This window comes from Oryzias latipes, chromosome 15, assembly GCF_053564925.1.
Source record: "Oryzias latipes strain Hd-rR chromosome 15, Olatipes_Hd-rR_3.1".
NCBI classification, from domain to species: domain Eukaryota; kingdom Metazoa; phylum Chordata; class Actinopteri; order Beloniformes; family Adrianichthyidae; genus Oryzias; species Oryzias latipes.
This window is the reverse complement of record NC_136251.1, coordinates 31,171,997-31,195,759: the sequence shown is the minus strand read 5'-3', so window position 1 is coordinate 31,195,759 and position 23,763 is coordinate 31,171,997. Positions and strand designations below refer to the sequence as shown.

At 45.6% G+C, this 23,763-nt stretch overlaps 1 protein-coding gene across 16 annotated transcripts; it reads right to left on the bottom strand.

Moving 5' to 3' along the window:
* Positions 1-1,404: 1,404 nt before the first annotated feature.
* On the bottom strand, positions 1,405-23,048 carry klc1b (kinesin light chain 1b). Of its 16 annotated transcripts, none has more exons than XM_011484729.4 (17): positions 22,936-23,048; positions 18,005-18,275; positions 17,618-17,848; positions 17,429-17,510; positions 16,880-17,108; positions 13,761-13,848; positions 12,020-12,121; positions 11,397-11,570; positions 10,931-11,030; positions 10,324-10,376; positions 10,139-10,206; positions 9,955-10,063; positions 9,805-9,813; positions 8,927-9,079; positions 2,614-2,738; positions 2,471-2,528; positions 1,405-2,397 (listed from the first exon to the last, which is right to left on the bottom strand). In XM_011484729.4, exons 2-17 carry the CDS (start codon positions 18,251-18,253, stop codon positions 2,320-2,322), a joined length of 1,908 nt encoding a protein of 635 aa, XP_011483031.1. In that variant the 5' UTR covers positions 18,254-18,275; positions 22,936-23,048; the 3' UTR covers positions 1,405-2,319. The 16 variants fall into 16 exon arrangements, with proteins under 16 accessions (XP_011483031.1, XP_020565440.1, XP_011483033.1 ...); XM_020709781.3 differs by having other exon boundaries at positions 1,405-2,394; XM_011484731.4 differs by having other exon boundaries at positions 17,429-17,507.
* Between the last annotated feature and the right edge of the window lie 715 nt (positions 23,049-23,763).

Sequence of the window (23,763 nt, the reverse complement as noted above, 5' to 3'; positions counted from 1 at the left end):
GGGATTTTCACCCACAACTATCTCTAGGGTTTACAGAGAATAGTCCAAAAATAGAAAATATCCAGAGAGCAGCAGTTCTGTGGATGGAAATGTCTCTGTGATGTCAGAGGTCAGACTGGTTCCAGCTGATAGAAAGACAACAGGAGCTCAAAGAACCACTGGTTCCAACCGAGGTCTGCAGAAGAGCATTTCTGAAAGAACAACACGTCCAACCTGGAGGCAGATGGACTACAGCAGCAGAAGACCACACCGGGTACCACTGCTGTCCGCTAAGAACAGGAAACTGAGGCTACAATTCACACAGACTCACCAAAACTGGACCATAGAAGATGGAAAAACCTTGTCTGGTCTGATGAGTCTCCATCTCTGCTGCCACATTCAGATGGTTGGGTCAGAGTTTGGCCTCAACAACATGAAAGCATGGATCCATCCTGCCTTGTATCAACGGTTCAGGCTGGTGGTGGTGGTGTCATGGTGTGGGGATGTTTTCTTTGTACCAACTGAGCATGGTTCCAACACCACAGACTACCTGAGTATTGTTGCTGACCATGTCCATCCCTTTCTGACCACAGTGGACCATCTTCTGATGCTACTTCCAGCAGGATGAGGCTCCATGTCATCAAGCTGGAATCATCTCAGACTGGTTTCTAGAACATGACCATGAGTTCTCTGGACTCAGACGTTCTCCACAGTCACCAGAACCCAGTAGAGAACCTTTGGGATGTGGTGGAACGGGAGACCAGCATCATGGATGTTCAGCAGACAAATCTGCAGCAACTGAGTGATGCTGTCATGTCAACATGGACCAAAGTCTGAGGAATGTTTCCAGAACCGTGTTGAGTCGATGCCACCAAGGATTAAGGCGGTTCTGAAGGCAAAGAGGTCCAACCCGGTACTACAGAGGTGGACCTAATAATATGGTTGGTGAGTGTGGTTTACATGCACAGAGGTGTAAACGTACCATTTGTGGCATTGGTTCAAATATCACCCATTTAAAGTAAAACTTTGAATGTGAAATATAATTTACTGTTTAAATGTATCAGACAGTCTGAGAGTACTGACAGAAACTTCAATAGATTAAGTTAGAGTCGACGTTTTCTTGTTGACAGACATTTGATCAACATGAAGGTCGACTATCCACCTCTGCAGACGTGGATCTTTGGCGTGGATCATTTTCCAAAAGCCTACAGGAATAAAAATGATGCAGGTAGCCACGCCGTTCACACGCTCCTCTGAAACGTCTCAGCATAACTGTAATCCAGATTAACAGTGAGCAGAACAAATCCAGTTTCTGCGCTGGAGTCGGATCCAGACCCGTGATGTCACAACACCTGAAAGGACTCAGAGCTGCAGCTTTGAACACATTCAGACGTTGGATGTGAACCTGGATCAAAGGGACGCGTGTGAACGGGAATCTTTTATTCATGAACCCTGATCCTCAAACGGTCATCGTACACACGGTCGATGCTCACAAAGCTCTACTCCCACCAACCTCCAGACAGATTAAAAAAGTCAATCCATCAGATTACTGAACACGTTGAACAAACACAGAAAACAAGAGAAAATCTTAAAAAAAAAAAAAAAAAAAAAAAAAAAAGGCACCAGATCTTTTAGAGACTTTAAGAGGACAACAGAGACAGGAAGAGATTGGCTGAAGATCTACTCCTGGTTTCTGTTTACGGGTGGAAAACATTCTTGTACATTTACACAGATGAGTGAAAAGTCTTTATGGCACCAGATTATCCTGGATTATCAGGACAGAGCAGCTGTTAATCCAGACCCCTAGAAAGTAGATTTTTCCAGCCTTTGAAGGCCAAACTCGTGTTCACTGTACGTTTCTCCTCGCTGGAAAAGAGTGAGCCGGAGCAGCAGGACGCACAGCCAACGCAGACGAAAGCTGCAGATTAAAGATGCACTTTAAGGTCCGTGGACGTCCACGTGCCCCTAAAATTAGGATAAACGTTTGACCCCCTAAACTTTACCCGACGATCTGCAGGGAAATCTCAACAGGCGCAGAAAAACAGAAGCTTTTACGTTTGGTTTCCTAAAGCGACAGTCAGAGAGGGAAAAGGGGATTTGTGTGCAGACGGGAGCTCATTCCAACAGAGTCACTGCCGAGTCAGAGCAGCTCCACACTTTATGGCAAAAGACGAGCGGAAAGTGCGGTGAACGGCGGGGACGGGGTCCCCAGACGCTTCAGCGTCTCCAAGGCAACGCGGGAATCAGGGAGACGTGGATTTACTAGAGGACACTAATTACAGTGTGGCTGGTGTGGATCTTTGGGTGGCGGTGGTGGTCTGAGCCCCCCCTGCACCCGCCTCAGTTCCCGGTGTAGAGGTCCACGGTGCTGGAGCTCAGGCCCCGGCTGCCGCTGAAGCTGTGGCCGCCTCGGCTCTGCTGGTGGAAGACACGGAGGTGGGAAGAGAGCAAAGCTCTGGGATAGGGCGGGAAAAATGCGATGGGCGCTCACCTGGAAGGAGTCATCGCTGCTTTTGTTCAGGTAATTCAAGGAGGCGGCTCTCTTCATGCTGGTGGGGGAATCATCAGCGTGTTTAGCAGAGAGCTGCTTCGTCACAATGAGCCATCATTCACACGTGGCGTTCAGCCTCTTACTTGGAGTTTCGCGGTTCCGGAGGAACGTTGCCCTGCAGTTTCTTCACCAGCAGCTCGCTGCTGCGCCGTAAGACGTCTCTGAGCTTCCCCAGAGAGCCGCTGCGCTGGAGCGCCCCGCTGCCGTCCTGCAGACACACAAACCCCTCAAGATCTCCCACGGCCCGCAGGAGCGTCTGCTTGCTCTGCTTCTACGTGAATTCATGCTCGTGGCGGTTTGACCTTCATGCTGCAACCACCTCAAACTTTAGGGACGCCGACATCTCAGATTAGAGACTTAAAAGCAGCTTAAATCAGTGAATTGAATTTGCTTCACAGTGTTTGTGTTGTTATCATCAGTCCAGATTCCCTCACTTCTCTCCAACCCCAAAAGACTATGGGTGTGTCTGAATCCCCTCACTACTCTCTGCGTAGTGCACTCTGTGGTGCGTTCGCCGCTGTGTCTGAATCCCCGCTCTAACCCCTAACTGCTAAGCTCCATGCAGTGCCCTGGATATGAAAAGAAATTCAGACACGACTCACTACGTTATTTTTTATGTGACGTCATTGATTTCACAAAGTTAAATGTAATTAATGAGCGTTTTGAGCAGATTACTTAGGAGTCCACTGTCTTCTAAGGACAAAAATGTTGATGGTTCTAGAAAAAATACATTTTATAAATTTTTTTGGGTAAAAATTGTTTAGACGCAATGCATTGTGGTCTATATTCGCCGATCTAGTGAGCATCGATGCACACTGGTTTTTTGCAGAGACTTCTGGGAAATTTCTAGGGCTCAGGATTTTGGAATTGTAGAATCAGACAAACTAGAACATGGAGAGCGCACTATAGAGTGAGTAGGGAAGGAATTCGGACAAATTCCAAAATCCAGAGCCCTAGAAATTTCCCAGAAGTCTTTGCAAAAAACCAGTGCATTGATGCTCACTAGAGCGGCGAATATAGACCACAATGCATTGCGTCTGAACAATTTTTGCCAAAAACATTTATAAATGTATTTTTTTAATAAACCATCAACCCTCAATCATCTTCAGAAGACAGTGGACTCATAATCGTAAAATCGTAAAACGCTCATTTCAATTACATTTTAACTCGATGACGTCATATCTGTAGTTTAAAAAAAGTAGTGTGCTTGGTGTACAAAATACTTTTCAAATCCAGGGAACTACGTAGACCCGCACTATATCGCTTTTTAGTAGTTAGGGGTTATGGCGGGAATCCGGACACAGTTTAAATAGTCTGGGATTATTCAGGATTTGAACATTATTCCGACACATCACGGTTTTTTATGACGCCATCCATTTGGCGAGGTAAAAAAACCAGTAAAGAGGAATTTTTTTGATGAATCCTCTGTGTTCGGATGACGATAACTTGGATGGTTTCAAACGCAATGCATTGTGGTCTATATGTTTGCCAATCTAGCGAGCGTAGATGAACGCTGGTTTATTGCAAAGACTTCTGGGAAATTTCCAGGGCACTGGGTTTGGGGATTGTAGATTCAGACAGACAAAAGAAAATGGCAAACGAGTAAGGAGGAAATTCTGACAACCATGGAGAGCTGCTGCTCCTCCACCCGCCCGCCCCCGCTGCTCCTCATTAGAGGAGCACACCTGCTCCAGGTGATCAGCAGGAGGTGGCGCCCATGGGGCCTGGTGACCTGTTTGACGTGGTTGCTGGCATTAACCTCTGAAACCAGCAAAAACATCACGTTTTTATGTTGAATTTATAGATAAAAATACATGTATTAAACTAATTTAAAGTTAAAGACAGATAAATGTTGATCCAGTTTTCTGTTTTTATGCCAATTCTTATTTTGAAAAATAAATACCACAAACTGAAGTTTTACAAAACGGAATGACTCCATTACTGAGTAAAAAAAATTCATCCAACTAAAGGAAAGAGAGAATTAAAGCTCATCCATCCGTCCGTCCGTCCGTCCTCATGTATAAATCCACGTTTGCTTTTCTTCTACATGCAGTACACGCTGACGGCCAGCAGGGGACAAAAGAACCCACAAACTTCACAAATGAAAAACTTTATTTGAACAGGTGTTGATGCCATAAACTTCACAATGCATAATGGAGAATATAATGCAGTCCTACTCACTAAGATGCTGCCTACAGGCTTTAGCATTTATGCTTTTCCACGTATGGATCACACTATATAGTCTGAGAATATACAGGTCAATAAATAAGCATTCCACTAACACAACAATATAGTCATAAATATGTGAGGAGCGACGGTTTTGTGGTTGTAGAAGCAGAGGAGTGCTCAGAGGGAGGAATGAAGGCGAGGGGCTCACACAGAAGAATCTAGAAGTCTTTTACGCCTTTTCTGTCTGTCTGACAACTAAAGGATGCAGATTTATTCCCCGTTTCCTGTTCAGATGAAGCGTCACTATCAGCTGTTTGTGGCGGGCGTGGCTGACGACGCCCCCTTCTGTCTGTGTTCGCCTCCTCATCAACCCAGTGAACGGTTTTTGTTTTCCATCGTCTTTGAACTGGTTTTGGTTCCTGTTGTGTTGCCCCAAAGCATGATGGGACCTTTTGTTGCTCTGCTTCTTTTATTTTTGAGCTCCAACAGACCTAAACAGGTTCAAGCGTCGGAACAAGAGAAAGTCTGGAAGAAGAGGCGTACACGTCGCCATTGCATTTCGGGTAAGGATAGCCATCGGCCACCTGACCAGTTTGTGCGGAAGGCCACGCCCACCACAACAGCTGATGGTGGCAGACCGTAGAGCTGAAACCTGTCAGGTAAAGGTCACCTTCACCCCTGGTTGGTCTGACAGAGAGAGCTGCGCATGAACACGGAAGACGAAAAGAAATTCTCCACCAAAGTGATTTACATTCAGTTAGTTTAACATGTGACTGTGAGGAGCGCTCACTCCGGGACCGTGGCGCCAAAATAACCAAAGGTCCACCACAAGTGACAACCGTCAGACAGGTGTGTGACAGAACAGGTGAGGACCTCCACTGAACTCTGTGCTAAAGCATCCAGGCTGAAAAGTGACTCTTCTAAGCACCGCAAGCACACACACCGACGCCACAGCCACGCCCCAGCACGAGCCGACACACGTCTGACCGCCATCGAACACGCGGAGGAGCAGACGGAGGCCATGCTGGCTCCAAACGGGTGCATCCTCAGACATCTCAGGTGTTTCTTCTCATTCCGGTTGGAGGGGCTACCTTCAGAAATGCCATCGCACCAGAGTGAGCGGAGAGAGAGAACAAGTCGCCACGGCAACCGCATCCCGCCGCGATCCGAGAGGTCTGTCGTCGGCACTTCTGCTCTTTGACAGCAGGCGATAAAAGCCGTTCTATGTTCAGCCACGAAGCAACACGGATCCATAAAAAATGTAAACAATAATCATAAAAAAGAGAGAATGAGAGGAAAAAAGGCAACGTTCCCTTTTTCTTCCCTCCACTTTCAGACGACAACAACACGTGTTACCGTACAGTACCGCTCATCTCCATCTGTTCTCACGCTTTTCAAACTCAAACCCTTTCATATCACCGTTGGCAAATTATACATAAAAAAAAAAAAAAAAAAAAGAGTTAAATAAATGAAAATATACTCTTATGGCTGAGGTCCACTTCTCCACGACTGCTTAGAAACGACTAACTGGAGCCATGATGGGGGGGTGAGACTGCCCCTGAAGGCAGCACGGTCATCCAGAAATAACTACTCAGTGTGCATTCATGGGGGGAGGGGGGTTGTGCGGGTGACAAAAACACGACACGCGCCACGACGTCTCTTTAGTTACGGCGGGAAACGAGTCTGAAGCGACGTGATGTGACATCGGTTAGCGACAGCAGAGGACAGAGCGAAAGAGAGGAGGAGCCCAAACGTCCCAGACAGAGGGGGGTGGGGTGTTTTGAGCCTCTGTCGCACCGAGGGAGGGGGGCACCAGGAATGGAAGAGGAGCTGCTGGGACAAAGGATGCCAGAGGGGACGATAGCACACCAGCCTTTATGTTTGTGTTTGGGGAAGGAGAGAAGGATGAAGGAATAATCTCGATGGCTTTAGGCCTGAGAAGAGAGAAAAGAGAGAAAAGGAGACAAAAGGACACACAGGTTTAGAGTCTGGGTGGGGTTTCCTGCTCCATAAACTCAGCCGACCTGCTGCTTTCCATGCGCTGCAGGTTGGTCTCGCTGCTCGCCGGCTGCAGTCGCAGTGACTCGGCTCTTTTCTGTTTCTACTGGAGCGGCAGAAAACCTGCCTCTGGCTCAGGCCCCCCCCGCCAACCACTGCAGACACGTGGCGTCAAGCAGCGCCGGCTCCATTAAAGACCCACTCCGGTCAAACTCCTGTTCTGACGCCTTCTTATGGCATTTTACTGATGACTTATATGAGGGTCACTAAACAGTAAATCTGCTTCTTTTGGTTCTTGACAAACGTCTTCATTCCTGTCTGAACCCCGATGTATCTCAATCTCAACCGATTTACGTCGTTTCAAAAGTTTCACGCCATGCTATGCAGCTCCAGTATAAAAGCCTCGCCCATCTTTGTACGGGTAACCCTCAGCCGGGCCGGCAGCCCCGCCCTCGGGCGTTACCGAGGCGGCGTCTTGAACCAGCGGTCAGATAAAGTCCCGGACTATGAACGAGAAGAATCCCTTCACCTACTGTTGGGTTGGGGCTGTAAGCTAGCAGGAGAGAGTGTAAACAGATGGTTGATGGGAAAGGGGACGGGATTGCTCCACGCCAACAGTCCTGCCCACAACTAATAAACCCCTGCCGCCCTGCAGAAACTATGTCCTAGGAAGACACGCAGGATTTTTTGATTTTAGCTAAAAACGACATCATGGTAACTAAAGGGGAAACTTTGATAACAGATCAGTAAAGGATCAGAGTGGGTCCTTAACGGCAGTCATTAACTGGTATCCAGGTTTTCCAGACACTAGTTAGCGCTCCGTTATCTTAGCAAACCAAAACTAGTCTGTAATAATGATTTAACTACGCTGTACATCAACCCACCCAGGATTATCGTGAGAGGGAGAGAACAATCCACTAAATGAGAAGAGGGAATCTGATTGACAGGCTGATTGGTTGTCATGGCGAGACAAATGGATGGAGGGAAAGGTTAGTGGTGAACACAGGAGGAAAAAAAAAAAGAAAAGAGGAAGGGTGGAAAAGAGGCGAACTGACGTCCGACACGCCGTGTCTCGGGACACAAAGCAGCTGCAGGCGAGCATGCGGGCTTCTCATAAACGCACGACCATCAAGAACAAAAAACAGCCACAAAGAGGTTGACCAGCCGCTGCCAGGTCAGGGTCAAATGTGGACACCGCTCCGCCTCAGCGGCTCCTGCAGAGAAGACAGCAGATGTTTGCTTCGGGGAACAGACGGCGTCGGTGAGGCCACAGCTGACCGGCCTGCAGCGATTTCTCCACGGAGCCGGGCGGCTGAAGCGTCCGAGCTGCGACTGTCTCTGGACGGACGGACGGACGGACGGATGGACACAGAAACTGCCCTTCACAAACAGCAGTGTGGAATTCCTCTCTTCAAGCGTGACATGTGGAAGGACAACATGCAGACGGCTGCAGTCAACGGCGTAACGCGGAGCTGCGTTACCCACGGGGGCAAAAACAGAAGCGCTAGCCCGCCGTGGGGGGCAGAGGGCTTCCTCTGCCCCCCACGGCGGGCAGAGGAAGCCCTCTGCTGAGTGAAAACACGCGCTGAGTTAGTGCGCGTTAGGGCTGGCGCATGCGTGCGTGCATGCATGCAGAGGCTGCAGCAAACATGTGAGGGGGAGGCGCAGACTCAGAGGAGGCCTCCCTGGCAACACAGGAGGAGGAGGCGGAGCTTTCAGAGCTCTGACATCAGCATCCCAAACTCCAAAGTGTGCATCCTGGTTTCTACAGACATCTGGGTAGATTTACTAAAGCAGAGCTCAGTTTAATCTGCACGGAAACCAGCATCAAGGATGTTTCAGGAGTTTGCCGCAGCACGCCACACGCTGATGGGCAGAGCGCCGCGCTCGTATTCCGTGTGTTGCCAGAGCGTCAGGCTGAGTTTGGGCCTTTTTGTTATTGTTTACAGCAGAAGCAAGCAAAACACAACAACAACACAAACGGCTACGCTGTCAGGGGGTCAGCATGCCACGACAGTCAATCAGCTTCAGGGATCAAAAGGTCCTGGTTCTTATGCAGAGGAGTGATGGGCTGGTACCGATCCGTTGGGTCCTGCTGCCTCTGAGGCTCTGACATCATCAGTGAGGTCACTCACCACACTGTGTTCATTTGGAGGAGGTTCGGTACCAGCCCAAAACTCTCTGAGACATGTGCTGGTTTGGGTTGGGATTCAGTGGATTTGTACTCACCCCGTTCCACTCCACGCCCATACTCACTTCCTCGCCGGTCTCCGAGCCGCTCTCATACTTTACGCTGGCCAGGCTGTCCCTGCTCCTCCGCCGGTCGCCGTCTGTGTCTTTCAGGATCTCCACAACACGACTTTGGTGGATGGGGTCGATGCCCTGAGGAACGCCACACCAACAGGCTGAGCCCACGGTCACACAGACAGTTATAGGCGGGCGTGGCATGGAGGAACAACAGCGGCTTGGTGTTTTGGGTTCCTTTAAAGGTTCTCAAAGACCCACTACGATGAAAATTGTGCTTTAATGATGTTCTTGTGGTATTTTTCTCACGATGGAGGACATAAATTAAGAAAATTAAGCTTAAAACTTAAAAAGTGTCTTTCGTTGTGAATCAGAAGCAGACGAATAAATGCCGTTAGAAAAAGATCGTATTAGGGACGTAGTAAATATGGTGGGCGGGGCCACAGTCTCCTTGCTCCGCCCCTTTCTGATCATCCACCTGCAGACCAACAGATCTATGAACGTCTTTGTTTTCCTGGTCTGAGCTGGAATCTGGATCAGAACTGAACGGATACACGGATCTGATGTTGCTGCTGTTTTTGATGCAACGCCAATGTCAGCTTGGGGGGGCGGTAGAGAGCGTAAACAGTAACCACGAGAGGAAGTCCCGCCCACAATGAGAGGAGAATTTCTGATGATCTCCTGCCGCTCTGCAGAAACTGCGTCCTAGAAAACGACGGCATCATTCTAATGAAAAGAGCACTGCTTTGAAACCAGATGAGAAGACGACCGGAGTGGGACGTTAATGAACATTTTTAATGACGGTGAGGTGGGGGTGATGTTAGAGGAGACGCTCTAGGGGAGCCAACAGACAAATCACTTACTGTGTTGCTCTGGATCCATAGCAATGCAGGGAGAGGGAAAGAAACACGGTCAGATCAGCCGGCCCACCACGGGGGTGGGGGGCATTTCTTAGGAACTGTGGGTTTTTTTTTTTCATGTAAAGGGACCTTGGTAGACCTGGAAGTACTGACCTGCTTGCGAGACCTCACGGCACACTCCTCCAGGGTCTCTGCAGCCTCCAGCTTGCCCTGTCGGCGGTACAGAGCGCCCAGGTTCCTCAGGGTGGTGTTCACTGTCGGGCTGGAAAGAAACAGAGGGCATCAGCAGAAATAAAACAAAAAGCACCAAACAGCAAGTCGTGTGTAGATGCCTCACCTGTTGACTTTGCAGGCTTTGTACCAGCCGCCGTACTCTCCGTATGGAGTGTTGTCTCTGTGTTTTCCCTGGAAGAAGACGAGGAAGAAGATAAGTTTTCCTCTCCTAACATCTCGAGCGTTTAGGAAGACAGGCACGTCGGCCGGCAGCGTTTTAGCTTTGTTTTGGTGCGGTTTGCTCCTCACCTTACTCATCTCCTCCCTCTCCTCTGCATGCATCCAGATGGGCTTGTTCTCAGCTGCAGACAGATGGAAAACCTGGAATCAACCACTAAATATGGCGGCCTGTTTGGAGAAGCTTGGTAAAGCATTTCTGACATTTTTGGATCAAATATTTCTGAAATTTATTGTTTTTCAATGAAAGACAAAACCCAAAAAGGACATAAACAGTTTTGACACAAATCATAAATCCTGCTGGTCAGGAAAACGGTCAAGATGTGTTTTTTGTCACAGGAGCAGAACAGTTGGTCTGACGTTGCAGGAAAAAAGTCACAACGATGGAGTGAAACCTGTTGCTCAGTTCAGAGGAGAGTCTGTTTGAACGACACTCAGAGGAAGACGAGGAGCTCTTCCTCTGACAGCTGAAAAGCGCTCGCTGTCGCTTTCATTCCTCTTTCAAAGTGTTTTCTGTTGTCCTTGAAGGGAAAGTCAACAAAAGACTTCACTTTTAGAACAGAAGAATCTTCTTCACAGAGCGGTTCTGACATCTGTCAGCCCAACGGTGACTGCGATAAGCATTTACTGGGTTAAAGCGGCTTTTAGTCCTCTGGGAGCATCAGCAGGGAGCTCTTACCATCAACGGATCCAAACTCCTTCTCGTGAGCCCGAGTGAGAATCTCTTTGTATAAAATCTCAGCCTCTTTGTATTTCCCCTGTTTGAGGAAGCAGGACGCCTGCAGGACAAACACAGGAGGACGTCAACGTCAAGATCACGGAGACTGAGGCTGCACCGCATCGTCGTCTCCATGGTTACACAGACCTAACGGCTGAAACCTTGACGAGCAGCGATAAAACAAAAAGCCTAAAGACAGAAGATCAGAACTCTGATGAAGAAAGAGTGAAAATGTTTGAAGAAGCTGCTTTTTATCTGGAAAACATTTCAAGTCACGGATGTTACTAATCTTCAAACTGAATATTTGAGGTGCATCTTCAAAACCTTCAAGTTCAATAAAAACAGACAGAAAGTTGAAGACTTTGTTCTCCTGGTGGACTTTGGTGAAAAAGTGCAAATGTTGGGTTTAACTGGGACCGGATCTCACCAGGTTGTTCTTGGTTTTGGCCACGTTGGGGTCGTCGGGGCCCAGTCTGCACTCGTAGATCTCCAGAGCGCGGCAGTAGTAATACTCCACCTCCTCGTATTTGCCCTGGTTCTGGCACAGCAGGGCCAGATTGTTCAGCTGTTTGGCCACGTCTGGGTGCTCCTTTCCGAGGACCTGGTGGAGATGCAGGAACAAATGTTGGCATCGTGTCCCGGCCCCCTGCAGCGGCCTGCTCCCATATCTCCATCCTACATAGAACAGAGCTTCTTCCTGCTGCAGGCACAGGCTAATCCAATAAGCTGATCAATATCTGTGACACAGAGCAACCTTTCAGGGTGACGGGGACTCAGTCTTCTTTGCTCTGCATACGGTTCATTTTCAGCTGTGATCTCATTAAAGCTTCTGATTCTCCTCCAACACGGGAGCAGCCTCCAGCGCAAAATTCACCCACACTTTAAGAAGACCATTTACTCGCCCCTCTATTTATAGCCGGCCGTGTTACCGCAGCGTGAACCGGCTGTTCTGAAACATCGTTACTGTCGCACAAAGAGCCGAACGTTGGCCGCTTCAGCCGGGAGACGAGGCCTTAATAGCAGTGGGTGCCGTCCAGGGACGTGGCCTACCTTCTCCCTGATCTCCAGAGCCCTCTTGCACAGAGGCTCCGCCTCCTTGTACTTCCCTCTCTTTCCGTACAACACGGCCAAGTTGTTCAGAGTCGCAGCAACCTGGGAAAAGGCAGAAAGAACCAGCGGGGAATTAAAATCACGCCTTTATTAGGTGTTGTTTTAAAAAAACAAACCCTCTTCTGCTTTTTTCAGTCAAGCTTGTGAAGGAATCAGACGCCGTCAGTGACGGAAACATGTCGGGATTTCATGAAAACTACGAGGAACAGGGAGGAGCTCGGAGAGAAAAAGCACCTTTACAACTCTTCTAGGGAAGAGTGAATGAACTTTATTCTGAGTCTGTGTTCCTGATGGAAGCAAAAGTCAGTCCAGAGAAAAAAATCAACACTATTGAATTGTTTTAGACCAGGGGGGCCCTAGTCTAAAACATGTGAGCTACTTTTGAGACGACAATGTCGTAAAGATCTACCTCTATCTATAATATTTTGAGAGTAAAATACTGTTTAATAAAGATAGTATTCTGAACTATTAGTACATAACATTGTTTATGTTTTGATAATTCAAAAACTACACGGTAGGAGTACAAAACTCTGTGAGGAGATACTTCAGTATTAACAGATGAGGCGTTTTATTACAAAAGCAGCGACTATCGCATTTCATGTTCTGGTGCTGCAGCCCGTGGAAAACAGGAAAACACTGCGGGGCGACGCGAGCCTCAAACCCTCCAGTGGGCCGGAGTGGTCTTCGGCGTGCCGCGGGGCGAGTAGCGACTTTCTGATGACAGACAGAATGTACGCTCAGTGTGTTTAAACACGCGTGTGCGGTGACGTCTGTATCAGAGGATGTTTGATTGGCCGCTCTGCATGTCAATCAAGTCCCGTACTTCTCGGTGAGGATTTCGATTTGCTGACGGATTTTTTAGAAATATATTTTTTTGTATATTTCTCTTTGCTGGCCTGCGATCTGCCCTCATGTCCATCGCGATCGACGTCACGGGCAGCCCTGTTTAGACATTCCATATATTTCAGCAGGTTTCAAATTGTTGTGACTTCTCTTTGCTGATGTCAGAATCAACACAGAGGAGACTTTTTTGTCTCATTTAGAGCTAGGACCTAAAAATAAGGAAAGTATTATTTAAATAAGTCCAAATCCTTCTGCCTCAAACTCTTAACAGAAAAGTTGATTAAAAAATTGGTTCATTTTTAAGGATTTTATTAACATTATAAATTCAATGAATGTTGACAAGTTGGACATTGAATCTTTTAGAAATCTTTTAGAAAGAAAAATGTTATTAAAACTTAGATTTTAATCGGGATTTATTAAGTTTATCATTTAGCTCAGATTTTTACTACTGATTAAACTACAAAACGGGGAATAAAAACGGGAAAAAAAACAATAATTTGCTTCAAACTAAAAAATTCAGCTGCATAACATTCAATTAGAATCTAACAGCTTTTTTTAAAACTTATTTTCCCATTTTGAATGCTTGGGTGGAGCTGCTTGTTTCTAAATTTGGATATTTTCTATAAAATCGTTCTCGCTAAACGAAACCGACTCCCTGTGTGGAGAATCATTTGACCATTTGCTAGAGATTTTCCTCTGATGATTAGTGGTCTGTTTGTGTTCTGTACAAACAAAAAAAGGGTTATGAATCTTTCGTTTATGACTGTGATGTAGTCAAATGTAGAGAACAAAGAGCTGAGTGGATGTGGCTGTTGCCATGGCAGCAGGGGAGTCTTACAGCGGGATGGTCTTTGCCCAGGGTTTTCTCACGGATGGACAGAGCGTCGTTCAGCAGGTGAGCTGCCTCCTTGTATTTGTTCTGATCCCTGCGTGAAGAAGAGCAGACAGACTTTATGGGAGCGTCAAAAAGAATGAAGATCCAAAAATGTTCAGGATTTACCACAAACACAATATAATTAAATTTTAAAAAGTGAACAAACATCCTTTGCAGGGCTCCAGACTAACTTTTTTCACTAGGAGCACAGTGGCCCCCCAACTGAAAATTTTAGGGGCACAACCAGAAAATTTAGGGGTGCATACCGTAAATCAACATGCTAACCAAATCTACTAATTTCCACTGTATTATGAATAAATACTTTACTAATAGATGCAGAAATTACAATGTGCTGTTTCAAATGCAGTGTCACATTTTATTCTGCACTTTTGAAGATGCAACAAGAAGGTAAACTGACAGAAGAAGGTAAACTGTAAAAGAACGGGCGATGTTCACTGGATATCAGAACAATCGATACAGATACCTGAGATCAGAGAGAGGCTCAAAAACTGATGGAAATTTATGTTGGTGACACCAAATAAGTGCAGCCAAGAAGCACAATAAGCGTGTTTGAGATCACCCAGGTGGACGCAACGCTGTTCAGATCACCTGGTGTGTGACATATATTTTTGTTTTTGCTCCAACATCACCTGTCAATCATCACAAAAATATCAGGAGAAAGGGGCGGGAGCAGCAAGGCCCCAACCTACCGAACGCAGCTGGAAATTTAGTACTGAACTGATTGAAAGCTGCCATATGACTACAAAACAATGCATTATGGGACATGTGTCCTGATGGTTTTTGTAGTTAAGTGAGAAATTGAAATAATTTAAAATACCAATTGATTAAAAATAGGCTACATCCATTACAAAACATTCAAATAAATATAAAATATATAATAACACAGATCATACTAAGGGGGAGAGGAATATTAAAACTAAATTGAACTGAGTTGAACTTCAACTTCCTGTTCTCCTTCAGTCTCGCTGCAGATTCGCCATCACCCCCTCCCCCCCGGCCTGGTCTCCCCAGTGATCCAGGCGAGCCGCTGGTTCATCTCAAACACTTCTTTCCTTGCATTTTCACCACGTGTTTTAAGTGCGTCTCGGACTAAACCGTGTTGTTGCTCACACGTGTTTAAAGTTCAAGCCCCGTTAGCTGTCACGCATGTAGGTGTGGGACATTTATTCTCCTCAGCTGACCCGACTCCTGCGGGAGCGGTGTGCTGCCGTAACAGCCGTGCATGAACAGTTTGGTTGGGGGGATGCGACGCCGCGCGCTTAACCGTAACCCCCGTAACCTCCGGGTCTGTGTGACCCAGAGAAAAGTTCAGCACGGACTGCATGCATTTAGAAAATTACGAGCGAATAGATACGTTCTAAAGGAAAGTAAGGAACTCCTTCATGTGGTCCGGGGAGGGAGGGGGCTGTCAGGTTTCCTGCTTTCAAGCCCTGTCATTGTCACGCCCCCAATAGTCATTTACTCCACTGTGATTGGTTGGTTTGTCAGCTCCACACACGACAATGGAAAGATGTCATTCACAAACTGGCAGGACGCATTAAAATTAAACTTTCATTTCAAGGTGGGGGCCACAAATAGCCCGCGGGCCGCGAGTTTGAGACCCCTGCTGTACACTCTGGCACTGGTACACCAGCCGCAGGTCGGAAGAATGAATCAGGCATAGAAATAAACAAACAGGCAAAAGTGAACACAAGTAAAAGTCAACTAAAAGCTTTCCTAAATAAAAAGGTCTTAACTTGAGCTTTAAAACACTCGACTGAGTCAATCTGGCGCAGAGACGGGGGGAGGTCGTTCCAAAGTCGGGGAGCAACTGCCTGAAAGGCGAGGTCTCCTCTTGTTTTAAAATGAGTTTTTGGAACACATAAAAGATTTTTTTCAGTGGACCTCAAAGAACGTGCAGGAGTGTAGGGAGTTAAAAGGTCAGAAATATAGATCGGGGTTTGTCCGTGCAGGGCTCTAAAAACTAAAATCAGAATCTTAAAATCTATTCTAAATTTAACAGGAAGCCAATGTAGAGATAAAAGCAGAGGGGGGGTATGAGTGCGCTTAATGATTCCAGTTAAAAGCCTTGCAGCAGAGTTCTGGACCAGTTGGAGACGTTTAAGAGACTTTTTGTTAAAACAAGTAAAAAGAGAATTACAATAGTCTAAACGAGAGGAAATAAAAGCCCGGATGATCAGCTCAAGGTCAGATCTAGTCAACATTGGCTTCAGTTTAGCCAGGTGGTAAAAACAGTTTTTGACCAAGAGCTTTGAGTGAGAGTCTAGAGACGCAGCTTTGTCAAACCAGACACCAAGATTCCTGAGACTGGGCTGGACAGAAGAGCTCAGTGAACCAAGGTGTCTTTTGATGGAGGGAATTTTGTCATCAGGAGCAAAAATTATTGTCTCACTTACGCGAGTGTGTGCTCTCGTCTCATGAGTATGTGTGCGGGTTTGTGCCTGTGTTTGCGTGCGTGTGCGCTCGCGTCACATTGATTATTTCATTGATCATTGACGTGCCCCTTCCACGTTTGATGTATAAAAAATACGGAGGGTGGGGGAGGCAAATTTACTGGTAGCACATGTGCGACTGGATGTAAAATTCAGTCGCACACTCTCAAATTTTGGTCGCAAAATGCGACCAAATGGTCGCAGTCTGGAGCCCTGAACATCCTTTGATATTTATTCAGTTTTTCTAAATGCTCTCCCATTTCACAAAGAAAGGTATGATAGTTTATGGTATAAGTACATAAATGTGATTATTTGACTGTTGATTTCCAGGTCTGAGAGACAGATTTGGTCATAATGTATCCGTCAGGATTGTTGATGTGTGCAGTTTCGTATATATTTGTATCTTTAAATATAATCAGAACATAATTGTTTATGAGGCTGATCTTCATGAATATTATGTGATCTTCACGATTAAATTGTTGATTTGTGTGTTTTAGCTCTTCTGTTTTATTAAGGGAATGTCAAAAAAAAAACAACCTTAAAAAAGTTCATTTTTATGTGCAAATACATCAAACCAAGACAAGAGCATCTCCATGAATGAAGATGCTTGTAACCGTTTTCTCCTCTGACCTGTAAACCAAGGCCAGGATGTTGAGCATGGTGGCCACGTCAGGGTGGTCATGGCCGGAGGTCTTCTCCAGGTCCTCCAGAGCTTGCTTGCAGAGGGGAACGGCCACTTCGTAGCGGCCCTGAGAGGCGTACTGGATGACCAGGTTATGCAGGGTCCTCAGACGAGCGGGGATCTCATAGCCGCCCTGCTGGGCTGCAGCCACGGCCGCACTGTTGTGCTGGTGCTGCACTGTGGAGGACCAGAGTCGGCCTGTTAGTCCCAGCAGACCACCATGAGACCACAGCCAGACCGTCAGGGTCAGGTTGTGGTCTTGAATATGTAAGTTAAAGTACGACGAAGTGTGTTCTTTTTTCATGACATTGGGTGTGTTTTTTGTTCCTGTTATTCTTGTTTGTGCAATAAAACTGTACAATAATAATGAAGATATTAAACACTAGAACTGACGTCTGCGTCTTATGGAGCGGCGATAAATACGATAATGTGGGTAACTTCATAGTGGACGGAAAGGCAGCGTGGCGTTAGCGTCGTCAGCGGGCCGCTGTACTTACTTCCTTGATTGTTCTCCTCATCCTCGTTGGGGAAAAGGTCGTCCAGTGAGTCCTTTGGTGTTTCTCTGTCCTTCTCTTCCTGCTGAGGCAGCAAACAAACAAACAAATCAGACTCTGAATGAGCAACAGGGAGGGTTTATGTCTGCATGGAAGGGAATAAACGTCTGAAACGGCATGGGCGGTACTCACAGTGGGGGAGACGTCCTCGTCGTACTTCTTCAGCTGATTCATGAACTCCAGATGCTTCTTCTCCTCCTCCAGCTGGGCCACGTTCTGCTCGCTCTTCTGCAGCTTCTGCTGGGTGTTGGCCAGCTCGTCGCGCAGCCACTGGTTTTCCTGGCACAGCCGTCTCACCTGAGCGCGAAGCTTCTGCTTCTCAGACTCCACCGCGTTCAGGTGATTGGACAGCGCCATCATCACCTGCGACAGACAACAGCCATTAGAAGCAGGGCCGGCAGGCTGCGGGGGCCACTCAGGGCCGGATTCAGGGTGAATCACCATCACAGACCGCTCCATGTTTAGAACCAGGAAGCCATGAGGACGTCTGCAGTAAACAGACATGTCTTTGTCTTTTACCTGCGCTTCTCCCAGGCCCAGCTCGATCATCTCCACAGACTTGCGGAGCAGGTTGGCCTTCTCGTGGACCAGGTTGGCCTCTTCGTCCTTCTTTAGGCACTTGATGGTTTCCAGCAGGCTGTGAAGGATGGAGTTGTGCTCATTTTTCAGGGCCTCCAGCCCCTGGATGACCAGCTTTGTGTTGGAGATGATCTCCTCCTGGGAGAGCTTCTCCAGCTTTTCTTCCTGTGGGTACACCATGGTGGACATCTTCCCTTCGGCTCAAGGAAACCTGGAAAAAACAGTTTTAAAAAGGCTGTAACAATGCAAACAGGGTCCATCATAAAACAGTATTTTCAGCTTAAACCCACTTCTTTAAGACTTGATTAACATTTAGTCAAGTCAGAAAATACAAAATAGACAGCCCTAAGGTATTTATCGTCTCTTACAGTAATTCCTTTTATCATTTTTAGGGCAAAAAATGTTTTCCTGTTAGCTTTTAATGCAAACATTCTTACTAAAAGACAAAAATAGTTCATCAAACCTGAATGAATTCAGGATTTTGGCAGCGACACCCGCCCAGGTTAACACCATTAAACTCAAGGGTTAGACAAAATTCTCAATAAAAATGTTTGCAAAAAGGTTTAAATTCTATGTTCAATCATCCATCTTGGAAGATTATCTAGTCATTTTTTTATGAAACTAAAAAAGATTTAATGCAAAGAATCTTCAAAAAGATTTTATATTTTCTCAGGACCTAAAAAATAACAGTGACTCCTAACAGAGCAGAAAAAGAGCAAAACAAATGAAAAAAATGTTTTTTTAAGAGTATGAACGACAAACTTGGTGTTTAACCTGGATGCATTCAAATCTTCTGAAAGCTGTGAATCACAAAAAAAAAAAAGATTTAAAAAAGTATTTCCAACAAAACTATTTATCATAACAGTAGTTTAATATAATTTAAATAAACTTCCAATGAGAAAAGAAGCATCATTCAGTCTCTACACAGCAGGAGGGGTTCGTGGTTCAAATCCCGCCTTCATGTGTGGAGTTTGTTCTTTATTGTGTTCCTTCCACAGTATTTAAAGCTTGTTGAGTGACTTAATTGCCCCTTTGGAAGTCAGCCTGTGCTTTACTGCCTCTGAAAGTGACCCATCTGCTAATGACCCAGCAACCGGTTCCTCAGGAAGACGTGAGAATAGATAATCAATGGGGAAGGGGGCGTTATAGACATTTTAAATGAACATCGACACCCCTGAATGAATTTATGACGTCTTTATCGGACCCTCTGAACGGACGCTGTTGTTCACCAAAAATGACAGTTTTCCATCTTCATGTTTGCAGCCTAAAATGTTGCAAAAGGTTGAAAAGTTTAAGGGGCCGAATACTTTAGCAAGGCACTGCAGCTCTGACTGTGGTCAGCTGGATGTCAGGCGGGAAGGCAGTGAGGGTTTTATTATGGGTCGGCACCGGACCGTGTTTACAACAAGTTTGACTCAGTTGAACTTTAACGGAGGTCAAACTCCAGCTAAGAGGTGCCAGAATCATCATGACTTCATCCTTAGTACTCTGCAGCTTTTTTCTTACTGCCGTACTTAACATTTCTCTCTAATCATTTACCCATGAAACGACGCTAGATTTCCATCTTTTAAGTTCAACCCCAGCTTTATTTTCCCCACAGATCTGTTTCATCACATGACAAAAGAAGCTCACGTCTGAGTCGTGCATTTTTTCAGCAAAAATAATAAATATTGAGATGAAACTGTTTTCACGTCAAATGTGTCTAGAATAAAAGCAAAGTATACAGACCCAGCAAAGACGAGGTCAAAATAAAAAGTGAAAAATGTATGAAATAAATATAAAATAATAAATATAAAAACAGATTCACTGTTTTTGTTTTTCCAAAATCCCAAACAGGAAAATCCAACTGAACAGCATCGAGTCAGGCTAGAATAGAAGCCCTCATTGTACGGCTAAATGACTTCTGTTTGAAATGCACACAAAGTCTGAGCCAACAACACAACATGAGCAGAATACAAAACAGCCACATCAGCAACTGGAAACACATTCATGGAAAAACCAAAGCGACCCACGTCTGGCCCAGGAGACACCGGTCAGACCTCCCGGGTCACCTAGATCTGTTCCTGGAGTCCAGACCAAATATGGAGAAGCTGCAGTCAGCTTCTATGCTCCGCAGATCTGGAACAGACTTCCAGAAAGCCTTAGATCCGCTCCGTTTATTTAAATCCTGTTTGTTTCATTGTCAAACGTTTAGATCTGCACTCTATTCATTTTATATGAGCTGCTTTCATTAGTCTTTACCCAGTGTCAGAGCTTTGGATGTTTAGTGTGAAGCACTTTGAATTGTCACGGTACATAGAATGTGTCTGCGTCACCATTTTATCTCTACACTCTGTTCAGATGTAAACAAATTCACCTGAAATAGGAGACCAACAGAGTTCTGCATCCACAGTGAAAAAACGGCTGAAATGTCAAAGAAAACGACAGAAAAACAGATAAAAACTGCATGAGCCACACGTCTACGAGCTCCAGACCGAGCTTTTAGCTTCATCAACGTCCAATCAAATGTTTTCCTTAAAAGACGACGACTGTTCACGGATCAGACAGCTCATTACCCGGATAAGACGCTTTCTGGTTCAGGCTGTCAAACACCCGCCAGGATGAAAAGGCCGAGAAGCTGAAGATGCACAAAAAAAAATTCTTTCACATCAGCAATTTTCAGAAATCCTCAAGGAGTCCTTTTCTCAAGATGGAGTTAGTTAATATGTGTTAAAAAGAAAGATAAAGTCCAACACATCTGATGACTGACGAGGCTAACCTCTAACAACACGCCTTTCTATAAACCTTTGTTTCATTGAAAATGGACAGAACACAGTTCAGCAAACGGAAAAAGAGAAAAACAGATGATCACAAATATTACATCTAATAAAGACATGGCCAGCGCGTTTGCTAAACCATAGATTACAGAAATTCACATGATCAACACTTAACCGGAGGATTGAGGCAGTTTCAATCACGTGGTTGGTTGATTCACGAAGCACACATGAGGATTTTTACAAAGCCTGAAACTGGTCATTCTGCATGGTTCACACACAAAAAAACCTGGAATCTGAGTCTTTAGGGGACATTTCAGCAAAACATGATGATAAAAATCCTTAAAACGGTTAATATATGAAAGTTTAACACATCTTCTTACATCCTGTAAAAAACTACTTTAGTATTTAAAAGCAGAAAAGCAGCTCAGTCCTCATTTATGACAGCGATGAACTCAGAGGAACCAGAGAACAAACCTCGGATCCAGAGTCAGGAGCTCATAGTTTGTCCCAGAAAGGAACTGATGAAGACTCCACCTTCACCAGGAAAGCCCAGCGTGAGCATTAATGACGCTGCTGACCGGATCCCCACGCTATTCGGCGGGAACAAAGGCTAAAAGAACCGAGGCAGATGGCGTGCACGCCAAAGCCGCAGAGGATGAAGAGCGCTGGCTGCAGGATGACTGTGACCTTCCCGCTGCTTCGTCAGAATACCCAGCATCATCTCCAGGGGCACATTAAGAGAAAGCCACGCCCACAACGCCAGGAAAGAGGGGGCGGGGCGGAGGAGCAGGTCGGGTGGGGGAGGGAACAAGTCTTTATTCGTCTTCCCCAGACAAACATCACGTGGGCTTTGGGAGGACGCTCTCCTTCAGTGAGCAGGTAATTCTCTAAATAGAACGTTTGATGTCAAATGATCTAAGAATAAAACGCCATCATCACACATGGAGGCATTTCCACAAGCAGCAGCATGAATGAAAAATGGGATTTTATTTAACAAGTGCCCCCCCCCCTGCCCCAATACTAGGTAGGATGGGCTCCAGCAACGACATAGTTTCTGCAGAGCGGCAGGAGTTCATCAGAAATTCACCTCCGAGTCGTGGGCGGGACTGTTGGTCCAGAGCAAGCCTACCCCCACTTCCCATTATCTCTTTGTTTACAGTCTCTTCCGCTAGCTTACAGCCCCTCACATCCACCAAGCTAACACAAGCGGTGCCACAAAAACGGCGAGCAACATCAGTTATCCAGCCGTAAAGTTTAGATCCAGATTCCAGGAGATCTATTTGTCTGCAGCAGATGGATGATCAGAATGGAGCAGAGCAGGAAGACTTTGAGAATAGATAAAAAGGTGATCAAAGCGAGACTTTAAAGAGAACAGGTTGGTGTGGATTCCTTTTTTTTATTTTATTATTGAAGTTTGTTTTGACTGAAATCCTGATGCATTTCAAACAGCGCCTCACTGCAGACGGGGTGACTGGCAGACACAAAAGGAGAGCAGCATGAAGGAGGAGGAGGAGGGTGCGCCAGGCGCTGAGAGGAAGAGCTGCTGCACAGTCATCCATCACTCCCGCAGCGTCAGGGTGTGACGCGCTCCCCACACAAAAACACTGCCACCCGGGCAGGAAAGGAAACGACGCACCTGACGCGGTCTGGAGGACGGAGACGTGTACAAAAACAAGCGTCTTCTTCTTCTTCATCATCATCATCATCATCATCTTTGATGCTGAATTCTGCAGTGAACAGTCTGACGTGATCATGAACGCAGCTCGTCACTCACTGCAGCCGCATGATGTTTGACATCAGCCTCCCATTTATAAACCTCATTCCCTTATCAAACATTTTAAACAGGGGTTTAGTTTTTTAAAACCCTGTTTTCCGTTTCCTAATCTCGTTTTTTGACCAACGGAACTTTTCAGAATCGCTCCGATTTGTTTACAGCTCCGCTAGCTTCAGCTAGCTAGCCGTTAGCATCACCACTCCCTGAAATCCCAACCTGCGGCTGGTTCCGGCGGCTTCCAACTCCCGGTTCTGTACGACTCGAATGAAAAACCAACGCGACACTGACTCACAAAACACATTTATAACAACTGTGAACGCGTCAACTCGCACTTCACTTACCGAGATGCGGGTTAGCTCAGTCCCTTTAAAGCCAAAATGTCTCCAACGCAGCAGTCTTTTCCCAGAAGCCCTTGCGGTCTACGTTCTGTGCAATGACGTCATTTGGTTTATCATCTTTTTCGCAGAGGTTTAGAATAATTCACAAAATTTATCAATCAATTCATGCTAAGAAATGTTAAAACAATTGACCCTAATTGTACTTTTTTTTAACGAACATCCAGAAACAATGAACAATCTTTTTTGGAACTGTAATGCAATTAGAATTCTTTGGAAAAAGTGTTTACAATTTATCAAAAAACATATTCACCCCAACTTCACTCTGAAATTTGAATATATAATTTTTGGCTTTTTATAATAAAAACTTCAAGTTAAAAAAATCATGATTAACCTTATTATTACATTTAGCAAATTTTATATTCATAAATGCAAATTTTCGTTAACTTCTATTTTCCTCCGTATTAATCAAACAAATTTAAATGTATCTCAGTACATCTCTAACAGCCTTAACCAGAAAGATGTATGTTTATATGAAACTTGTAAAAACTTGATTGTTTTTATGTAAAATGCATATAATATGTGCTCACCTGGCATTTTTGAAGTTTATTTTGTAAAATTGTGTTTTGTTCTGTACTTCCGTTTTTCAAAATAAAGTCAAAGAAAAGTTAAATAAGCAATGAAATCGTTTAGAATTAAAAGATTAGATTTGTGTTTCCTGGTAAGAGGAATGAAATGCATTTTCTAATCTTTCTTTTACCCACTCATGTAAACTTTTCTACAAGTTATTTCAGTTATTAAGCTTCATCTGAATGTAGTGTAACGACCCAGCTG

Excerpts from the sequence above, each read along its gene's own strand:
- klc1b (XM_011484729.4), bottom strand. The coding sequence starts at position 18,253 with ATGTCCACCATGGTGTACCCACAGGAAGAAAAGCTGGAGAAGCTCTCC. Across the intron at positions 17,511-17,617 it reads ACGAGGACGTCTCCCCCACT|CAGGAAGAGAAGGACAGAGA; the intron begins GTGAGTACCGCC and ends TTGCTGCCTCAG. Across the intron at positions 10,377-10,930 it reads GGAGTTTGGATCCGTTGATG|CTGAGAACAAGCCCATCTGG; the intron begins GTAAGAGCTCCC and ends ATCTGTCTGCAG.